At 35.1% G+C, this 22,001-nt stretch overlaps 1 protein-coding gene across 1 annotated transcript in view; it reads right to left on the bottom strand.

Moving 5' to 3' along the window:
• Positions 1-22,001, bottom strand: part of MMP16 (matrix metallopeptidase 16) — a 174,092-nt gene that overhangs the window by 33,473 nt on the left and 118,618 nt on the right. Inside the window, exons 5-6 of the mRNA XM_054636924.2 lie at positions 20,644-20,805; positions 17,457-17,674 (exon numbers count right to left, since the gene is read on the bottom strand). Coding sequence (XP_054492899.1) covers positions 17,457-17,674; positions 20,644-20,805 — 380 coding nt within the window. The remainder of the gene's footprint in view (positions 1-17,456; positions 17,675-20,643; positions 20,806-22,001) is intronic.

Raw genomic sequence — 22,001 nt, 5'->3', positions numbered from 1 at the left:
TATGTTGAGATCCTGAACCTCCTGCTGATATCCTCACTGGAAATGAGACCAAATAATTGGATTCAAAACAAAGATATGCAAAAACATCGCCAAATACATGTTCTGTTTCTTCCTTACTTTCTCAAGCAAGGAATTTACTTCTTTGATGCCAGTTATTAAAAACAATTATATAAATACCAACTATTTACTGTTGGTATCTAATCAGACACTGGAGAATTCCTGTGGACAAATTAAAACTGTTGTTTGTTATGAACTTAATTCTTTTCCTTAACAAAATTTTATGGCTAACTAACACTATGAACAAAACTATTAACTACTGTTATTCAGCATAGGAGCAAGTGAAAAACTAGCAAATGTTTCCCATTGTTGAATATGGGAAGTGCTAAACTGAGATTGGTTTAAAGTATCTGTCTTCAGCTAAGCTGAGGTTCACTGGTGTAAATACATTTTCAAGAGAAAATATTATGTAGCGATTCTATGTAGGAAATCTTTGCTAAGGGGTATGCTAAGCATTTTTTTCCTAGTGTCTGTTCTTATCTCCTTTTCTGTATTACTGACACAATAAAGTGATGTCAAGTAATTTATTCAGGGTCCAAAATGGCCTTATGTTAAAACCTGTCTTCTTGGTATCTTATTCTGAGTCCTAACTATTGCCCTGAATAGTCTCTTTCAGTCATTTGAGATATGTCAAAACTGCTTTTCATTGTTCATGCTGAAATCTATAGCTATGTTTTAAAAAAAAAAAAAAAAGAAAAAAAATTAAAAAAGCTAAAGCAACCCAGAAATTAGACTTCAAAGATCAGGGAAAATATGAAAATAATCCATTTATTTTTCAGAAAAAAAGGGTTACGGCATTTCTTATGCACTCTGACTCTCATCACAGGAGAAACCTCTAGTTCTCCTCCCTAATTTGTAAACAGCTGTACAGATCTCCTTCATGGACCACATATACAACAAAATTGCAATGTGCAGTCTTGCTTATCTGAAATCTGGTTTATGGACCGCCAGAACAACAGGATGTACCAAGAGGAACAGTGACTGAAGCTGGAGCAAAAATACCTCCTTTACCCTCAACATCATTTTCTGAAGTACAGTCAATTAGCCAAAACACTGGCAATCCCTCTGAAACCTATCCTGAATTTTTATAGTGATTTCAATAAGCTGCAGTCAAGTATTCCCACTTCTAGTCCTGCACAGTGATAGATCCAGGACACAGAGTTACTCCTCCTTCATTTTGTCTTTTGATTTCTTCCTTTGTCTCTAATTTTCCTTGTTTTACTCTTACTCTAATGAGTACTTTGGTCATTTTTTCAGGGTGCCAGTGCCCAAGCACTGGCAGAGGGAGCAGCAGGGCTGACCTGTGCTGGAATTCTGCAGGGAATGCCTGAGCTCTTCAGCCAATCTCCTGCCTCTGTGGTAATACTTTTAAGAAAGGGCAAAAGCGTTGCTCCCCATTCAGAGGTCTTTTTCATATTCAAAACTGTTTCATGATCAGTATCAGATCTGAGAAATTTTTCATTTTGTTCCCAATATATAAATACTAAACATTTGAAGACAAGAATTCTGGGGCCTTCACACTTTGAAGATCACTGATTCATTTTTAAACTAGATTCTTCAAATCACTCCTTTGTGCTATATTTTTTCTATTTGAAAGAGTATTCATTGCTCAGCTACTTAAAGCAGAGTTATTTTGTCTAACGTCATAAACATAAAAAGAATATAAAACTATTAATTTTCTTAGAACTGTAGAATCATAGGAATATTAAGGTTGGAAAAGATCTGTAAGATCTAAAATCATCTAAGTCCAACCTTTGATGGAATACCACCATGCCTACCAAAACATGCCTCAAAACATGCCTTTAATGTATTTGTGATACTTATTTTTGTTGTCATATGTTGTATGTTCATAAATTATCATGTGTATTACAAGGGAAATATGTAAAAAGTACACGATATTGTGAACTTTCACTACCTCTTCCTAAACAATATATAACAAAACATTCAGCCAAGTACCATGTGCCATTTGGTCATTTGCTGTGCAGAAATTATTTTGGACATCTACTTGGTTGACTATTAATGTATTCAAATACTTTGCATGATTCCTTTAATATTGAATGTATAAGACATACAAAGAAAAGCATTTCTTAAAAGTAGACCCTAGGCTTAAAAAAAAATCCTCAAAGGCCAATATTTATCAGGTTTTTTTTTATAAACAGTCTTGGTATTATCCAGAGTGAACTGACTGAGAAAGTATCTCTTTCAATGAAGGTAGTGAATGTAGCCTACTTGCAGAGGCATCCACAGCCATGGCTGTAGTTCTTGTTTGGAAAATATCTTGATTGAAATCCTTGCCCTTTCCTGTCACTGTCCACCTCAGTGCAGAAAATAACTGCAGTAACTTACTTTTTATCTATGTTACAAAGGTCATATGATTGCTGTTGCCCAGTCCAATTTCTAGCACAGATGAAAACTCTTTATTAAAAAAAAAATTATTCTCTACATTTCTAATTAACAAATTTATATTACTTTATATAGAAAAAAAATAATTCTAAAATAAACATCTCTTAAAACTGCTCTTAATATTTGGTGTTCTATGGAAGTAAATAATTTAAAAATACTTTGATGTAAGTTTGTTTAATATTTAATTTTTTAATACTCTATTCTCATTTTTTATATTTGTTTTCATTAGTAAATTATTCTTTGATTATAGCCCTTATTTTAATTCTTTCAGTCTTATTCAAATATTTTTAATAATTTCTTCACTATGAAATTGTATGTCAACTTTTTATCTATTTTTTGATGCATATCCATCTGTCCTCTATTTTTCCTGTGCAGACAGTACCAATGGCATTTTAGCATTTCTTTCCTTTGTATACATTAACCTTTCAAAAACATCCTGAAGTAATCAAAAGCTGTAAGTATTTATAAAACACTTTCAGCTCAAGGAAAATCTGTTCTGCAGAATCCATACAAAACATGCTATGGAGTTTTTGGCTAACACCAGTGGCTGGATAACACTGGATCTCACATTGTACATGAAACTCAGCAAATTTGAGACCTCTAACAACACCATGGGTTGATTTGGGCCTTCTATGGGTGGTTACCATGTACTATATCTCCATCATATATTTTGAAAGAGAACTTGGCTCCTCCTGGAAAATCTTCCACATGAGAACTTGTCCACTGTATCTCTTCAGATTAAAGAGATTATTATGACAGATTATTATGACAGTAATAGACCTTGCACTATGATGCAGCTGGAGATGATTTTGCTTTTTCTGATCTGTCCCACAATATATATATAAATGGTGACAACTCTGGTAATTAATGTTTTATCTTTACCAACTGAACATGCTATTTTTTTAAAAAAATAACAATAACAACAACAAACAACAAAAACAAAACCGTAAACAATATCTATTTGGATGGGTTTCTGTATTCCTAACTGAGTTGAACATTTTAATTCATACTGATTTTGCCCAGATGACTAAACTGACTGAGACATTATAAAATGTTCCCACTGCCACATGGTTATGATCCAATATGAAGAAACAAATAGACAGACATAAAAGAAGCAAAATAAAGACCTGTAATGACATCAAATCTAGGCTTGCAGCCAGGAATCTCCAGAATGTTCAAATTCCCCCTAATGCTCTGTAGGTATCAGCACAAGGCCATGAAGTACTGCACAAAACCTTTCATCCATACAATGAACATTAGGCCTTTACAGAGCAGCTAAATGTTTATTTCCTCAGTAGTGATTGCACTTTGAGACTACAGAACCATCTATAAATTTTCTTGAACCCACTTCTGTTGCCCTTTCCCACAGGGAGTTAACATAAAAGCAATGAGTTCCATGAATTCATGGAGCAGTGTTGTGTTCTGCATCATGGAAAGATAAGAAAATTGGGCATTTTTTATTACTAAAAAAAAAATACCAGTTTTCTTGGTGAGAATCTGTAAATATTCTAACAAAGATGAGTCAAATGTAAAAAAAAAACCACAATTTCACAAGTACATGCATCTGTCTATGTCATATGATACAAACAAGGGATCTTTGATAAATCATCTTTAAAATCAGGCAGGTATATAGAAGGGAATAAACAATGAAAAGGGGTGAAAATGTAGTTGCATTATGATATGAGGTGAAGGTATGAACTTTGTAGTAGCTATCCTTTTCTCTTTATAAATAATACTGGAAAACACCAATTTGGAATGTAGATTGGCTTCTCAGAGGTCTGCATTTATATAGGTTATGTCAACGCATGGTCGTGGTTCTTTGAAATATCATGGGACATGTGATGAACATCATTTGAATGAGTCAAATCTCCTTTTGCATTGACCAACACCTACTTATTGATACTTCTCTTCCAATAACACATTCTACTTTTGATGCACTCTTTGGGGAAACTAGATAACCCATTATTTTCTATGACACTTTGATAGATTAAGTCTGGAAAACATATGAGCTTCTAATCTATTTGAAAGCTCAGTAACACTAATTGTACAACTCTCTCCATCACCCAAATAATCTTTGATATAATATGTCATACACTTCAATTTTCTTCTATCCTTTTGCAACCTCTTTTACCATTTCATTAAAAAAAGATCAATAACCGTGGACTACCTTTTTCTCTTTAATGAAACTGTCAAAAAGATTTCAAAACGTGAAATTTTCTAGGAATAGGCCGAGTATGAGCATAACAGCATTTTCAAGATTCTTTCCCCTATCACAAAACAGTATTTCCTATCACAAAACTATATTGCCTTAGCAATAGCACAGAAACAGAAATTTCCTTCCTGAAGAAGAACAAGTGTACCACCTAGGATCCTATAGAAAATTTAAGGATTTTTTTCCAGAGTTGTTCATAGTTTATTTTTCCTATCCATCCTGGTCCATGAAAAGAGAATAAAAAATAGTGGGGTTTGTGTGCATACATTTCTTCTGTAACTTCACATATAAACCTGGGAAAATCATTCAGGACAGACATAGCTCTTTTTTCAAACAATACTGACCATCCTCTGCAATGAAATCAGAATAATTTGGGTTTTTTCCCTACTTGTCTACCCTTATGACTCCATCACTTACAATATGATGCTTCACTGTCTGCCAGAGGTGAGCAGATTATTTTAAAAACTATAACAAATACGTCTGAGTCATCAGGCTCTCTGTAATGACTCAAGCACTCTCTGATAAACAGAAAGGTCACATTAGAGCAAATTCAACTATCTTTCTTAATTTTTACCCACAAAATATATGGGGTGTTAAATGAGCAGGGAATGGAGGCTGTGATAAACAAAAGTTACAGATAAAACAAGAGAGGGTATGACCTTTTTCACCAAAAATTTCCAGAGACAGACAGCAAAAACGCTGACAAAATTCAAATGGAGAAATTATGAATAAGCCAAAACCATACTTATTTATAGTTTCGTTAATCCAGATAGATATTCGTGGCAAAGCATGAAGATTTAAAAACTCCAAATAGAATAGAGAAGGATTCACCTGGTAAAAAAATAATGTGCATCTGCATGAATAAGATTGTGACTTGTGATCTACAGCATATCTATGAGATCACTTAGCATAGTTTTCAGCTAAACGAAGCTTCTAAATCTGTTTTCATGTCAAAATAAAATAGAAATCATTATCATTCACTCTTGTTGGCCAAAAGCTTTTGAAGATGAGGCAGTTACAAACTATGTGTACCAGGATTATCCAAAATCAACCAAGTCTATCATTGATACTGTAGGACCACAGAAATTAGTACTCCAAACATTCTTTTCTAGATGTAATGAAAAATTTAATTTCCTTTAAGCACTGACCTTTTTACTAGAAAGAATTATTATTTATTACTATATCACTTGTATTTTCATATTTCTGTCACATCCATAAATTCATATTCATATGCAGATATGTTTATTTCCATATGCAAATGTATGTCCCAGCCCATGGCAGGGAAGTTGGAATAGATGATCTTTGAAGGTTTCTTTCAACTCAAACCATTCTGATTCTATGATTCTATAACTAATAATAGGAAAACATTTAGAAGGAAGTAAGGGGAAAAAATAAAACATTTAATGAATAAATGAAACATGCAGTAAAAATACAACATGTGAAATCAGCTGTGTCACTAACCCTTATATTGACATTTATTATGTCTCTGGAGATCTAAAATAATCATGTCCCTCCCTTGAATCTTCACAATTCATGAAACCAAATTTCATGGTTTAGCACATATATGCCATTCAATGTGATCCTACGTGCAGATGCAGTTATGTGCTCATGCTATCACTTACCCTGTCTCTCTGCCTTCTCCACACTGCACATGGCATGAAATCTCTGAGGAAACCAGAAGAATTTAAGAGTGCATGATGAGTCATGTCAGAAGGACAGGTGAAAGCAAGAGGGAGTAATTAAAATATTTCCTCTTGTTTCCAGTAGTTTAGGACAGTTCATACATAAATAAGATACTGAAGCTGTTCTAACCAGGATGAGGTTCTCAAGATGATATCTCACTCTTTAATACACTGTTTGAAGGAAAATCAAAGAGTACCTACACTAACCACACTACTCATTTCAGGGTCATGCCACCTCTGTCTACATATGCATACCTATAACAAGTGGACACTGAAAGTGCCCCAGTGCGGAGCAGAGTGGGACAATCCCCTCCCTTGGCCTGCTGGTGATGCTGTGCCTGATGCACCTCAGGACAGGGTTGGCCCTCCTGACTGTCAGGGCACTGCTGGCTGAGATTCAGCTTTCCATCAACCAGGACCCCCAAGACTCTTTCCATGGAAGTTTCTCCAGTATCTTGTTCTCAAATCTGTCTGTACATCCAAGTTTGCCCAGGTCCCAGGTGCAGAATCCAGCCCTTTCTCTTGCTGAACTTCATATGGTTGGTGATTGCCCAACCCTCTAATTTGTTGACATATCTGCAGGGCTTCTCAGTCCTCAATGGAGTTATCAGCTCCTCCCAATACAGTGCCATTGGAAAACTTAGCATCCCTTCAAGTTCTGCATCCAAGTTGTTTGTGAAAGTGTAGAAGAGAACTGGCCTTAAGATGTAGTCATGTGAACCCCACTAGTGACTGACCACCAGCCTGATGTAACCCCATTTACTATAGTCTCTTTTTATTGTCCCCCACATTTCTGGGCAGCTTCAGCCCCAAGGATTCTCACTAGCTCTCAGTTTGTCAAGTTTTGGCATGCCATCCCACTATTTATCACTGTCCATTGTTTATCACTGGTTTTGTCCCTTTTCCCCTTCCAATGTAGTTCCAAGCTGTCAATGAGCCCTGGTAGCTCATGTGCTAAGGTCCTTTCTCTCCTTTGAGAAATGTGCTCCTTGTCCTGTAGGTGAGTGCATGAGGGTTATTTTGTATTCAAGCCTCTGCAAGATAAGAGGCTAATACATGCTTTTTGTTCTCATTTTAATGCTTGTTCTCTGATATTGTGCTGACAACAAAAAAGAAATAAAAATCCGGGTACCAAATCCAACTCCAAAAGGTATGGGGCAAGGCTAAGTAAATATTCTCCCTGGTTGAGGTGGTAGTGTTACAAAAATGACTGTAGAAGATCCCACACTAATCAGTGGGTGAACAGTGATAAGTTCTAGAGTGTCTCAGCTTTGAGGCTGACAGCTATGGCCAATGAGCAAAACAGGCCATTAAGAGTGATACATCCAGAAAACCATAGCCAACAATAATACCTGTCATGACAAAACAAATATTAAAATTATAGATATTCAATTGTCTCTTCTCACTGCCTCTGTCACTCAGATACAGGGATTAGATCTTGTAGAAAGTGAAGGAATTTTTTATGTAATGTCATAAACCACTTTTGATTACAGATAAGCTGGGAATGTACAATTTCAAGCAGCAAATGACTGTGGCAAATGACTATTATAAAAGGCTGGCCCAAAAATAACTCCAACACAAAATTAAAGGCTACATCATGATAAGACTGAGAAGAAATGCTGGTGCAGTCTTACAGAGAATGGGAAAGGATTGAACTCGGCCATTATTAAGTATAACCTTTGACCTAATACAGCCTATTCTCCTTGGTAAAGATATTTTCATTAGACAGATATGTCAGATAATGAATTAAAATGGTCTCTGTGTAATTTTGATTTATTGACTGGAAATGTAGCATAATCAAATTTGATTTTGCATAGAAATTTTTTTTTTATTTCATACACTTGGCATTACAAGCTTATCTGTTGTTTCTTTTGTGATTTTCCCTAATATGTATTACTCATAATAGATAGTCCCTCATTATACCAAAGGTAATTAAAACCAAGTGAAATCACCAGTGTATTATAGTCACTGGAGTTTTTTACCATTACTTTCAAGTGGGCCAAGTTTTTGATCAATAGGCAAGGAAAGCAACACTTGAAATATATATTCAAGCTATAGCTTATAAAAAAGAAGGAAATGCAACATTTAAGAAAACATATGTTATAAATTTTCGATATTTTTTAATAGATTGTCAAGAGTGTGAATAGTGTTTCACTAAGTTGTTGAAAAAATAAACAGACATGTTTATTTACATTATTTAAGACCTCAACTGTAGTAGTGCAGTATTTTGCATAGGAAATGGCTCATTCAGAGGAACAAAAGAGATTAGTTTATCTGCATTTAAAACCCTGCTAAATTTTTACATTGGGGACCTTCAACCCCTTGAAAGGGACAAAAAAAAAAGAATCAAAGAAATTATAAATATACAAATACTGGTAGAATAGAAAGCTTTGGATGTAAACGAAGATTAAGAAAATATAAGCAAATAATACCACTGCTTGAAAAAGCTTAAATTACAAGCCATTCAAATTGTTTTCCAAAGCATTTATCTAAATTAGTTGAAAGGCCACAATTTTATATAACAAGAAATTTTAATTGAGCCTTGTGCTTGAAGTGTTTCTGCAATTACTCCCTTTGGTTCTATTAAGATGTAGCTTCAGTTAAAATGTATTGTTAATATTACAAGATAACGCTTGCTGGTGGCACAAAATTGAAGATATGCCTCCATGTAATTTTAGATTATACCTTGCTGTGAGTTTATGCAATTATTTTTTGTCAATAATGTTTTTTTCTATTCTCTTGCTAATGAAATATTTTTAATCAGTACACCCAAACACTAAGCCTCTGAAAAAAGGTAGCTTTTATAAAACTAAATACCTTTTATACACTAGAATTCAGTTAAATCTTTTGATTATTTATGTTTACTGTATTAAAATAACAAGTAAAAACATAATAGGGTCATAGAATAAGATTCCCTGACTTTAGGAAACAAATATTGTAACTATAAGCAGGAAAACAGCCAGGATTACATCTTTCCACTTTATTTGACATCATTAGCTCTTTCTCAAGTGTGAATGTCCATTAAGGGCAGTTATTTTCCTCACTGAGATTTTCTGCCTATTGTTGACTTATGCACAAGAAATAAATTTAGCAAATTAGTCTTTTCACATGCATTTGCTTATCTGTATTTTTAATGTATTTCTCTTATTTAATAGTTTTATGCAGAACCATAAATGTTCAGTATTCCTTACATTTGGTGGTATGTAGAACTTCTGATCAAAAACACAATTTTTAATGATCAAGTAGATTTTAGAACAAATTTGTCATATGGGCAGGAAAAAAGGAACTGTTATTTTCAACAACTAATAAAAATAGCATTTCTAAATGCACAAGTAACACCATATAAGTACACTATCATTTGTTGGAGGATTATTTTTTTGGAGAGAGAAAAAGTAGCAATTCTGTTTATTTATTCAACTAACAAGTACTTTTCTAAGAATACATAAAAGTTTGACCCACTCTATCCTTTTGTGTAAAGGAATACCAGAGAGCCTCAGATTCCCCCAGTTCCCCTCGACTTTAAAAAATGCTTCTAAAGAATGAGTAATTTTTTGAATTGTGGCCAATGGTTTGCAAATATTTAGTATTACATTTCCAGTATTTATTAGATTAACACTAAATCAGAAATCAGAATTTGTTTAGATTCACACTTAACTGCCCAGAATTTTTAAATATTATCCCAAAGCCTGCAACCCCTTTGTATAATAATTCACACAATTCACTCCAGTATTCGTGTTAAACTCACTGTCCAACTCTGTGAAAACCCTTGAAGAGTCTGAAGTGCTTCTTTTTATCTGTGAGGACTCTCTGGGTTAGCGAGTGCACCTTGTGGGTATTAATGGCTCATCATGAGATGGTGAGAGTTTCAAAGAGACAGGACCAAGTCAGCCTCTGAATGAAGTATTTTAGCTCAGAGCCTGACCCTAGGAAGGAGGATGATTTCCTCTGAAAGGTGACCCAGGGGAGGGAGGCAGCAGAGCGTCTGTCTCACAGATAGAAAGGGTAGACATTCCTTCCCCTGCACTTCTCTTGTTAGTGTTTGTGAGCAGGTGCCACACATCCCAATCTCCTGTGCCTCATCTGTTTTTCTGAGCTGGAATGAAGAAGTCACAAAACAGTCTCCTGACCAAATCTCACTAGCTATTGCCTCTGACAGTCATATTCCAAAGGAGATGGAGCAAATGCTACTGGGAAATAAATGGGTGAAACAGTCAAATTTCAGCACACTAACAGAATCACAGAATGGCTGAGGTTGGAAAGGATCTCTAGGGGTTTTAGGGGAGTATGTAGAAATACTTGAAACTTCCTTTGGAGTTAAGTGGGAAAAATAAGTGACAGAAACATTTTGGGAGGCTATGATATTTTAGTGCTCATATTTCTGTTGCTACAAAAAGTCGTAGAAGGCACAATTATTTTTCCTCATGTTTAAATTGAAATTAAACAAATCAGCTGTCTTGCTTTTCTTTTAGGGAAAATAAAATTCAGAATATTAAGTTCAAGGCAATTCTTCAGCATAGCTGTTAAATCTAGCTCATCTTCCTCAACTGTATTGCAATGTAAACTTGTAGTATGGAGGAAGTCAAGCAACAGGTACAATTGTGTCATGCAAAAAGTTGTATGAGAAGAAATAATAATATATTTTGCATGTGAGGGTTTATTTGGGTCAAGATGGTGTGAGCAATTACATATTAACAAGATTGTAATAGCCACCATTGGATGAAACACTGGTGTGGTGCACTCTCATGGGGACCACAGTCAAAGACAGCAGTGTCCAAGAGGTAGCTACCCTTCTGAAAAATCTGAACCACATGGATTGTGCAACTGTTTGGCCTCAGAGGACAAACTGTATCTAATTAAAAGCAAAGCACATATGATGGACATGAGAGGAACTCAGTACCATCTGCTCTACTACTGATTAAATCCTTTTACACCACACTGTTTGCCAATGAAAACATAGCCTTTTGGAAAAAAACAGTACTCCCTCTCCTGACAAATCTACAGCCCTGTGGAAGATACTGAGTCATACATCCTGGTAAGGTTATACTTCTTAATGGGCTACTACATGACTAATGGGAATTTTACTAGGCAGATAGTACAGACTATTAATCAGTTCAAGATGCTTGTAAGTTTCAATAAGATATATATCAATTATATTGATAACTTTGTAAATAAAACCCTAAAAATAGAGTTAGGATTTTTTTAGAACTTTCTATACATAAAATTTACATTTATATATACAGATATGCATGTAGGTGCTAGATAATAAGTATTCCTATGACTAGGCTGCCATCTTTCAAACTGTGTAATAAAGTTCAAGACAACTTTTTAAAAAGAGAGATGGTAGAAGGATTTTAAACAAAGCTATTCTGGTACAATTATCACCCAGGTGATTACATTCTTGTCTAAATTGCTCTGCAGCTGGATGGAATACACTACCCACTTTCCACACTGTAAGGAACAGATTGTACTTCCCATTTTAAGCCTGTGAAATGTGTTAGCTAGAAACCTTTCCTAGCTTTGAAGCAGATTGAAAGGCTGAGGTAACATTTGGAGAATATTTTTACATCTGTCAGTGAAAGTATTCAATTTTCAAAAACAGACAAGCTATGACTTTTTAGCATCCCAGCATGTCCCTGCTTGTGTCCTCATGACATCCTACAATTTGGTTTTGTTTCATAAAACAACCCTGCTGTACATTTCCAGTTAGCTTGGTATATTATAATACATTGAAATCCCCACTGAGTTTTTGCTGCTTTTCTCTTCATTTCAACATATAAACTGAATTACCTGAATTAAAAGCAGCTCTCCTTCCCTGATTAGTTCAAAATTGGCAAACTCCATCAAGTTGTTCTTCCCAATGTGATACAAAAAATAAGGTAAAAGGGGTCTGCTCTCTGCAGACATAGCTACTTCTGAACCACGGTTCCAAGTCTTTAACAGCTAAGATGTTAAGTGGTTTTCCCTCTCAGATCACAAAGTGCCTGCTTCCTCAGGATCCTCTGCTGAACTTTCCCAGGCAGCAGTTGACAGCTCAGATACCCACAGCATGACACGACAAAAAACAGCTACACAAACAGACCAAAAGAGCTCTGAAAGAAAAGTCTGCTTTCAAATACAGTGAAATCAAGTCTCATACTATAGCTATTTCTTTGCCTCTGCTTTTATTAGCATTATTTTCCCTCTGTCTCACAGATTTTTAATTAGATTAAATAGCCAATGCTAAAATGCTTTAAAAGTTTCTCGTGTGTTTACCACATATCAAGAAACAGTTTTTTTTCCTTTTGTGTTTAATGGCATACTCCATATAAATACACAGTTCTAAGAGGGATATTAAATGGAATCTATACTGTTACGTATGAAAGAAATCACAGTCTAAACTAATGCCAAGGAGTAATTACAGCCTGATTTCCTTGGCTTGTTTGGCATGTCATAAATGTTTTTACAATGGTTCTTAGCAGATCAAGAGTCAGAAAACAAATTTCTGCAAGTTGTGGAGAAAATACTACAGCCCGTTAAGGCCTTCCTCAAACTAGTTCTATATTCTACCATATATTCTTCTGCAGTGTTCAGAAGACATTCCTCTGAGCTGTAAATGCTATTTGTCTGCTGGACAAAATTCTTTATCTAATACTTAAATTACATGTCAACATACACCACAGTATATGAAAGTAGCTAAAAAATGCTGTTCTCCAAGGAGTTAACTTTTCCAACATGAATACTAAAACCATTAGAGATTATACAGGATGCATTGGTTTCCTAGGGATTTAGCGTTTAACAAAGGACCAGTGCAAGCTCTGTGAAATGTTCTTCTGTGAAACAGAAACCTGTGTCACATAAAAAAAGGACAGTAATTTGTCCCTCTTATTTGATGCTTATGAAGGACAAATTCTACATATGCTTACTTTTTGAGATGCAACTTGCTCAAGAAAGCAAGATTTTTTTAAATCTGTGAGACTGAAAAGAAGGTAAAGGAAAAGGATATTGCCAGCAGTCACACCGTTTGATGAAGAAGAGCTTCAGGTAATTTTGTTGCCTTGGAACAAAGTGTGAATTGCCCAGGACACAAAGAAGAAAGTTGAAGTGCATGCTGCAAACTTCTTCACTGATGGATTTTTTCTGCAGACCTTAGACAATGGGGTTTCTTTTCATGATGCACTAGCCCTGGAGGTACTCTCAGGAGACATTAAGAAGACAGTATTGTTGGATACCACATATTGCTACACACAATGGCTGAGAGGATTTTCATTAAAGGCAGACACTGTGGTACTACTTTAATTTCATTAAAGGCAGACACTTTGCATAGCTTGCCCAGAAAAGAAAGACCTTTTTTTTTTTCACCATTTTCAGCCATTTTTCTGTGTCCCAGGGGACTTCTAACTAAACAGAAGAAAAGGCTGGAAATGAGTGTGACAGCAAAATAGTAATTGTACAGAGTATAAATACAGAAGCTAAGAAGCTATCCAAAGATTAAAAACTTGGCACACATGAATTTTGGCATAGAAATTCTCCTGCCCTGATAGTTCCTTATACCAATTCAAGCATGAATCAAATAACAGCAGTATTTATCAGTTGGTGACAACGAAACCAATAGTTATGATGTATTGATTTTAAGAAACATTTTCATTGCATAGCATACTGTGTCCCCAAACCTTACAGCTGGCAGGGACATTTTAAGGGCATCTAATTTAAAGAATTCTGGAAGAAATCCTCTCGGGACAATACATTTATATGTCAGTGATATTGATATGTGTATATTTGGCGTAAAATAATTACCTTTTCTTTAAAATCCAATAATTCCTACAAAAAAAATCTGATCTGTAAAATTATATTTTTTTCTGGTGATCATTGGGGAATCTTTAGTAAGTTGATTGCTTCACTTTTGCATTTAATATTTATGTTAGATCAAGAAGAGTTCCCCTGTTTTTCATCTCTATGATCCTAGAAATTTTATCAAGTGTTTTTAAGATTGTTACTTTGCCAAAGTAATGGCAAAGCAATAAAAAGGGATGGATCACTGTAAATTGCATTTTCTCCTTAAATTTAGTGTGATTCAGTTTTACCCTGGATATATCCATTTGAGAATGCCATATAGTCTTAAAACCAAAGATCATTAATTTGACTAAATATAGAAATTGTTTCTAATATTCTGATGCTCTTATATATGCCGAGTAGCCCAACAGCAAAGAGAAAACAATCTTCAAATTAGTAATGTTTGTCATCTACTATGAAAATCAACAGTGTACCTCAATGTGTTAGATTTTAGGCTTCAGTTTTATGTTTAAATTAGAATTTAATTATTCAAAAGTGCTAAAGTTCCCAAGCAATTTCAAGAATTATTTAAACAAATTGAGCTCCAGAGTTTGAGACTTGCCCACAAGGAAAAAAAAAAGGCTATTTTCAATTTGAAATCAGTACATGGCATATATTCCATTCAGGATGCAGTAAAATCTGCCACTACACAATAATTTCAGACCTCTGGATAAAGACAAAGAAAGAAAAGGTTTTAATTTGATTAGTCTCCAACTGTATTCATTTAACTCATCTGGGAACTATCCAGCAATAATTCTTCCAATGAAGGTCATAATTCTTCTTTAATTGTTTCCACCTGGTACAGTACTGTCATCAATCCCCCGTTCTCCACCTTTCTGTACTTGGCTCCCAGCCCATCACTCATGCCCTCCCAGTCTTCCCTTGCACTATCATTAAGGAGCAAGGGAAGAGAGGCTTGGGTTATTTTTTTTGTGACAAAACCTCCAGCTTGGTTTCCTCCTTTGCTGGATGATTTCCCTGTGTTCAGTCCCTATTTCACCTCCTAAGAACTAATTCCTGCCCTTTTTCTGCTATATTCAGACACACTGAGCTTTTCCTTATAACCTGTCTCACACCCCAGGATTCTACAAAGTTGACTTTTCTAACTCTTTTCTGCCCCTTTTATAGTACTCCCTTAAAATCATCCCCTGATACCCCCTCAAAAAATCCCAAACAGTTAATAAAAATCCTTTATCAGACAAAAATCTTCACTAGCAAATTAATTTACTATGAAAACACTTAAGGATCACTAAGTCAGGCCTTCAAAGACACTCATTCTACAAAGTCAAAATCCCTATACTTAGGCGAATTCCATTGCTTAGCACCCTACCCCAGGCATGCCTTGTTATGTTCCTAGGCATCCTGAGGAGTATCCTTATGTTCCTAGGCATCCTGAGGAGAAAAGGCAAACTGCAGGACCCTAAAGAAACCAACCTCAACAAAGGTGACCTCTTACTTCCCTTCCTAGCACGTTGCTTTTCTGATTGCAGTGACTTCATCTGGGAAGTCAGACTGTATACATGAAATCCGGAAGCGTTCTGTTACTGGTCACTTTTCTCTGAGAGACTTTTATCATATTTCCTCATTGGAATCATCATGAAAGGACTTTTGATTCTGGAACATAAATGCGGTCAGCACACTAGCAAGCATACACACTTTATAGTAAATATGTGGTGTTAGGAGTAAGCAGTAAACATTTTTGAAGAAAACTTAATTTGTTTTCAATCAGACGAGATAAGAGTGATTATTAATGGTGGTGAATATATTTATCTAGGAACACAGGCTTGCCTAGACAGGAAATTTTGTATTAGTGAAACAGAATTTCTCAGTTCATTGATTTATGTCTAAACTAAATGAGAATATGTTCTATTGCTCTTGAGGTGGATGACATGAGATTGAAGTAGGTATTTTAATATCCTGTTTAATGTCAAGTTAGAAAATTAGGTTCTTCCTCAACCTTTGAGTTTTAGTCATAAAAGACTGATGGTTCAGGACCTCCCAGTGTTTCACCATATACCATCTATTCAAATGGAATGGGCTGACAGCCCTAGGCTGCAAAAACCCTTAGTTGTTTATGGGAAAAATATTTCCTGTCCATTGGATTGTGAAGTTAGCTCAATAATTTTGAATGAATAAATAAAACTACTTGTACATGTTTTTTAGATATGCTAAAGAAAGTGAAAGCCTGGGTAGCATTGCTAATAAGGTTTATCTGGTAAAATGGATTATATAAAAAGAAAACACATACGGGAGAAATGAGTCCTATCAGAAAAGGAAACAAAATTGAACAGAGAGTTTCATGTTTTGGGACAAATACATTGTTTTTCCCTTGCACTTACACTAGTGCTGAAGAGAAAATGCTTATCTAGTAACATGAAAGGCCCTTCTTCTCTACCTATAATACAGAAGATAAAAAGGATCCTATCACACATTTACAAAACAAAGATCTCACACGTCCTATTGCTTAAGCAAATGTGGCACACTATTACTTCAAAAAAAACCAGATTATCTTCTTGCTTTTTTCTGAATCTTTTGCACAAGATTACCTGACAGGAAATTGGTTTAAGAGACTGAGCAATAATGATTCTGTAATTTTTTCTCCAACATTCAATGCCTTCTGGAAACCATACTGCAGATCATCCTCCTAAAGATACCTTTGATGTCCATGAGTCTCAGCAAAGTGCTTCTATTAAAAGACTGCCTTTCAGTCCAATTTGTTTATTTCAATTTATTGTATATACACCACATTATCAGCTCAGAGCAAGAAGATGAATGGACATAAATAATGGCACATTTGCAGTAAGAATTTTGTGGCAAAGACCTTTAGTAAGATATTGTGGTTTCAGTGCAGCCACAACACAATGACAAACTTCCTTTGTAAATGACAGATCTAATCATAAAGTTAAAATTATAGTTCCATGAAAAAAAACCAAGTACTGAATTAACAGTATCTACTGTATGATGGCATGTGGCTGTATTTCCAACAAAACCATCCCTATTATTCATGAATTGATTTACACTTTTTATCTTTCCATAACATGCAGTATTTATTTACCCATACATTTTGAGGCATTACAGTTTCTGCTGACATGGGTATTTTCTTAAAATAGAACATTACAGCCGTCCCCTGCTAGATGTTTAAGCCATGTGTATGTTTATTTTCAAATTTTTTTCTTGAACTTTCTAACTGTGAGCAGGCTGGGAATGTAGAGTCATGACGAATGAAAGTTTGCTTTATAAAAAAAAACAATGTAGACATTTGATGTAACACTGAAAAATTCACAGCCTCCTACCTTAAAAACAAACATTTCCCGGCGAAGAATAGCCAGAGTGTTGAAGTTCCCATCACAGATGTTAGGCTTGGCTCCGGGATAGGAAGGTTTGTCACCAGTGGGTGGCCGGGGAGGTTTAGGTTGCCTGTCATTCTTTCGTGGGTCTGCTGGAGGGACTGAACGATGTGGGGGCACTGTTGGCAGAGGTCTTGTTGGTGGTGGTATCCTGTCAGGTGGACCTTTAAAAATACAGCAGCTGGATGTAATATACAAACCCACTACAGGAAACATACACAACAAAACCAGCTGTAAGCTGTACAAACCCAACAGTGAAAGGGGAATGAAAAAGTGACCTGACATACCTGGCTGATGTTATTAAATCATTGAATCATAGAATGACAGAATATGCTGAGTTGGAAGGAGCCTATCAGAATGACTGAGTCCAACTCCTGGCCCCGCCCAGGACACCCCAAGAGTCACACTGTGTGCCTGAGAGCAGTGTCCAAGTGCCTCTTGAACTCAGTCAGGCTGGCGCTGTGACCACTTCCCTGGGGAGCCTGTTCCAGTTACCAACCAGGCAGTGCTTATAAAGGGTATAAAGAATGGCTACCAAAACCAAGGAAAATAATTAGTTTTCATTATCTAAAATCTTCCTTTTTGGAAAAAAATTCTAATAAATCCTTCAAAGGATGCTTAGGCCACCATCATGTCAGATGAGAAATAGTCCAAAGCAAATTATTTACCAATTGAGTTCTGATAACAGGACATTTTCTCTCGTACAAAAAAATGAAAAAAGATCTTGTTCTTTATAAGATCATCATCAGTCAATAGATTTTCAATGTATATTTTGAATATATAGTTATCAATTCACACAGGCACATATGTAGCATACCTGCTACTTACTACTGACCAAATTTTTAGATCAAGTAATATCATATTCATTAGAGACAGGACAATCCCAGCTTTTTCTAATGTCCTTTGGGATGTACAGCAGCTACTAAAACTGGACCTCAACTTTTGGGCATGTATACAACACACATACCCCATCACCCCCCTGCCATGATTGGCATATTTTCTTCAAGTGAAAAACTAAAACTCTGTTGAGCAGTCTTAAAACATTTTTCTTCATTCAAATATATTATTCATCAAAATATACTGAGTTTTATGAAATTACTATCCAACTCATAGTTTTTCTACCTGCAAGTCATCAGGCCATCCCAGACAGATACTAATCATGACCCTAAATGGCATACTGAATGACTTGAAATGAGTGTACTGAAAATGCCTGCCCCTCTCTACGCATATCAGCAATATTTATTTTTCATGGACAAAAAGATAAGAAGCTTCACTTATAGCTTCACGTCTGGAAACAAGATGAATGTTTTAATTTTTGCTCACTCTATTTAGGCCTCTCTCTAAATAATTTAAATAGATAATACACTTTGACTTTAAAAAGAAATACTGTTTCTTTTGACCACCTTCAGAAACACTTTTGAATAGTAAGACAACTCTAAAACTGCAAAAATGACATTTGAATTTCTGAGAATTTTATGAAAAACCACATACTTTATAAGAAAAAAAAAGATGGATTATGTACGGAAATCTTAAACTTGCCAAATGGTTGTCATGTGATTTAATAAGGCATTTATTTCATTCACAATCTTAAGACTTGTGACATTTATAATTTAAAGTTAATAACAGTATTTCAAGGAATACTGCAGACCAAAGTAATTATTTTAATAGGTGTGACATTTTTATTGAGGCATATGATTCCAGATCACATCTTGATTTTAAAGGGAGCAAAGGAATCAGTTTGCAGTAGCTCGTGTTGGAAAGTTTTTAACCTCAAATCAAAGTTTTTTTATGCTATTTGGTGGTGATGTCAGATATTACTTCCCAGGGGTAACACATTTCTCCTAATGTATAGCCCACAGCTGTTTGAGCTTAGCAGCTAGTTTTCAGCAAAATATTCTTGTCTAGCCCTTAAGTCTAGACTACCAACTTATGAGGTCATGAGAAACAACCTTCCCTCCAGCTAATCACACAGGAAAAAAAACCCAACCAAACAAAACTTGATCAGCCAATCATTCTGAAATTGCTATTTATGCTTTACAAAAATATCTATCTGTGCTTGTGAATATGATATTTTAAAATTCCTGTTACTATTACACCATGGAGTCTACAGATTTCTAGTTAGCAGTACAGTAATTCTACATGATCATAGCTGTTCTTTCTGGTAGGATGGATAAAGAAGGAATGGCCCTCACAATATTCAACATAAATACAACAAACTAAACAGGAAAAACTGGAAGTACAGAATTTAATCCAGTGCAGATTTAATTAAGGAATATTGAGCAAGGCAATATCAAAGTATATGCACTGGATAGAGAACATTGACATGGAGATGCAACAGAATTTTCAATTCTGAAAGTCAAATAGATCTTTAAAGAAAAAAACCAAAACCTTAAAACTATTAAACATATACCAACAGAATCAAAGTCATTAAAAAAAACCCTAAAGCTATGTCTTTGGAAGATTAAGGGATAGTAATATGGGAGTTAGTATTACATTCAACACATAATCACAATTATGCTATTGTTAGTAATTTAAAAAAAAATTCAATTTTCTTGTTAAATGCAGAATTTATTTGCATCACATGTATTTTATATCAGGCCATAAAAAACGAAATGAACATATTTTAAAGAAGTAGTCCCTTCTTTACCCTCTGTAGGGACTATAACACTATTTTGAGATCAATTTGTTATATATATCATAAGAAAGGGTATTTACAGGACCTCGGATTTTGAGAGAAATTTTCTGTATTATAACTGATAAACTGAGAAGCAATCAATTCATCCAGTTACGTGAGCTTGTACACCTGTGTAAATAATCTCATTATAGTTAAAGACCTGCATTTCTTAATATTTTCATAGTTTGGAATAATTTTGATTGAATTGTCTTTATGGATTTTTAAGACATTTAAAATTACTGTTCCAGATGAGTGCAGATTTGAATATAAGTTTTGAACAGTAAGAAAAAGAGTAAGAGTGTCCTCAAAATCTTTGGATGTTTTACTCACACAGAGACTCTGGCATAACAACCGGTGACGTTCACACCAATGAGCCCTTTGGAGAGGGATATGGCCAGGAGGACCTCAAAGTTACTCTAAACCAAAAAGCTTGTGTTGTCTAATGAGAACACAACATACCGTATATCTTCTGGATGCCCTGTAAATCGTCATTAGGTAGTTTGAAGTTGTCAGTTTCCATATATTGGTAAAATGGAGCCATGATTGCAGTGGGATCATTAGAGTGCTCTAAGCCCAGAGCATGTCCGAGTTCATGAACTGCAACTAGAAAGAGATCATTTCCTGTGAAAAGAAGGAAAGGAAAAAGACCTTTAAATCCACAAAGCTAGTAAAAAAATAACACACACGGAGGACTCTGGTCTTGCAAGATGTTTTCACTGCATTTGAGTTTCACAAGGTAATGCGTAGTAATTAATGGATCATCAAGGATAATGTGGCAGAAAAGGAAGTTTTCTCTCTTTTTTTTTTTTCTAACAAGGAAACCATTATGCTATAATGTTACTCTTACAGCCATCATAAACATAAATCTTTTTTAATTGATATACATGGTAAGTGTAGGGTTCAAGTGTCATAGGTTATGTCTAGGCTTTTGTGCAACTTGTGACTTGAAGTTGATGTTGCCATGAACCCAAGTAAAAATGCTTTCATCAAGACATAGCTCCAATAGGAAAATATCTTGGCTTTGTTTGGTAAACTTCACAAACTGAAGACTACCTATTTAGGATAAACCCCACAGTGAACTTAGTAATTCAAACACTTATAATCAGATCCCTGCTGACTATATGCAGATGTTGTCCATTTCTGAATCACTGTGACTGAAGTCCTAATGAGGAAAATAGATGTCCTCATATATTCCCCTGTGCAATTCCTTGTAATAACTGTAGTTTTCTATTTAAGTTTTAGAGCTTTTTTAATTTTTGTAGGACTAAAGAAAAACCCCAAAGCCATGCACTCACAATATAGACCAGTTTAATGTTTTTGTTATTCTCTTCTCAAAGTATCTTTAAATTTTTTATTACAGAGTATTAGATAAAACTGGAACATTTGGCAGTAGAATATGTCACTCTTGTGAAGCAAACATGAATGAAAGCCAATGGGATCTTTTCTAAAAAAAAGTTTCAGCGCTGGACCTCTATGGTATTAATTCTGTCCAGTTTTGCTCATCTAAGATTGTGTTCTGCATATCTTTCTATGAGTCTTTCATACAGATTCTGTTGTACTTAACCTGTCACAAAATGAGACTTCGGAAAAGTGGTTTAGATCAGGAGGAAGATTCCAGTTGTCTGAAAAGGGTCAGAATATGGCTCATTTCACCATCTAGAGATGGGAAGAGCCATCCTCCAGAAGTGTGATCCTATCCCACTGACAAGAGAAATACTCTAGATTAGCAGGTTATTATACTGACCATCTAATTTTTAAATGCTGAACTCATGTGAAACTGGTGTTACCTATAGTAAGTAGCTTGTTGTTGAAAGTAT

The sequence above is a fragment of the Agelaius phoeniceus genome, chromosome 1, assembly GCF_051311805.1.
Source record: "Agelaius phoeniceus isolate bAgePho1 chromosome 1, bAgePho1.hap1, whole genome shotgun sequence".
Classification (NCBI taxonomy): Eukaryota; Metazoa; Chordata; class Aves; order Passeriformes; family Icteridae; genus Agelaius; species Agelaius phoeniceus.
This window is presented reverse-complemented; position numbering and strand designations above follow the sequence as displayed.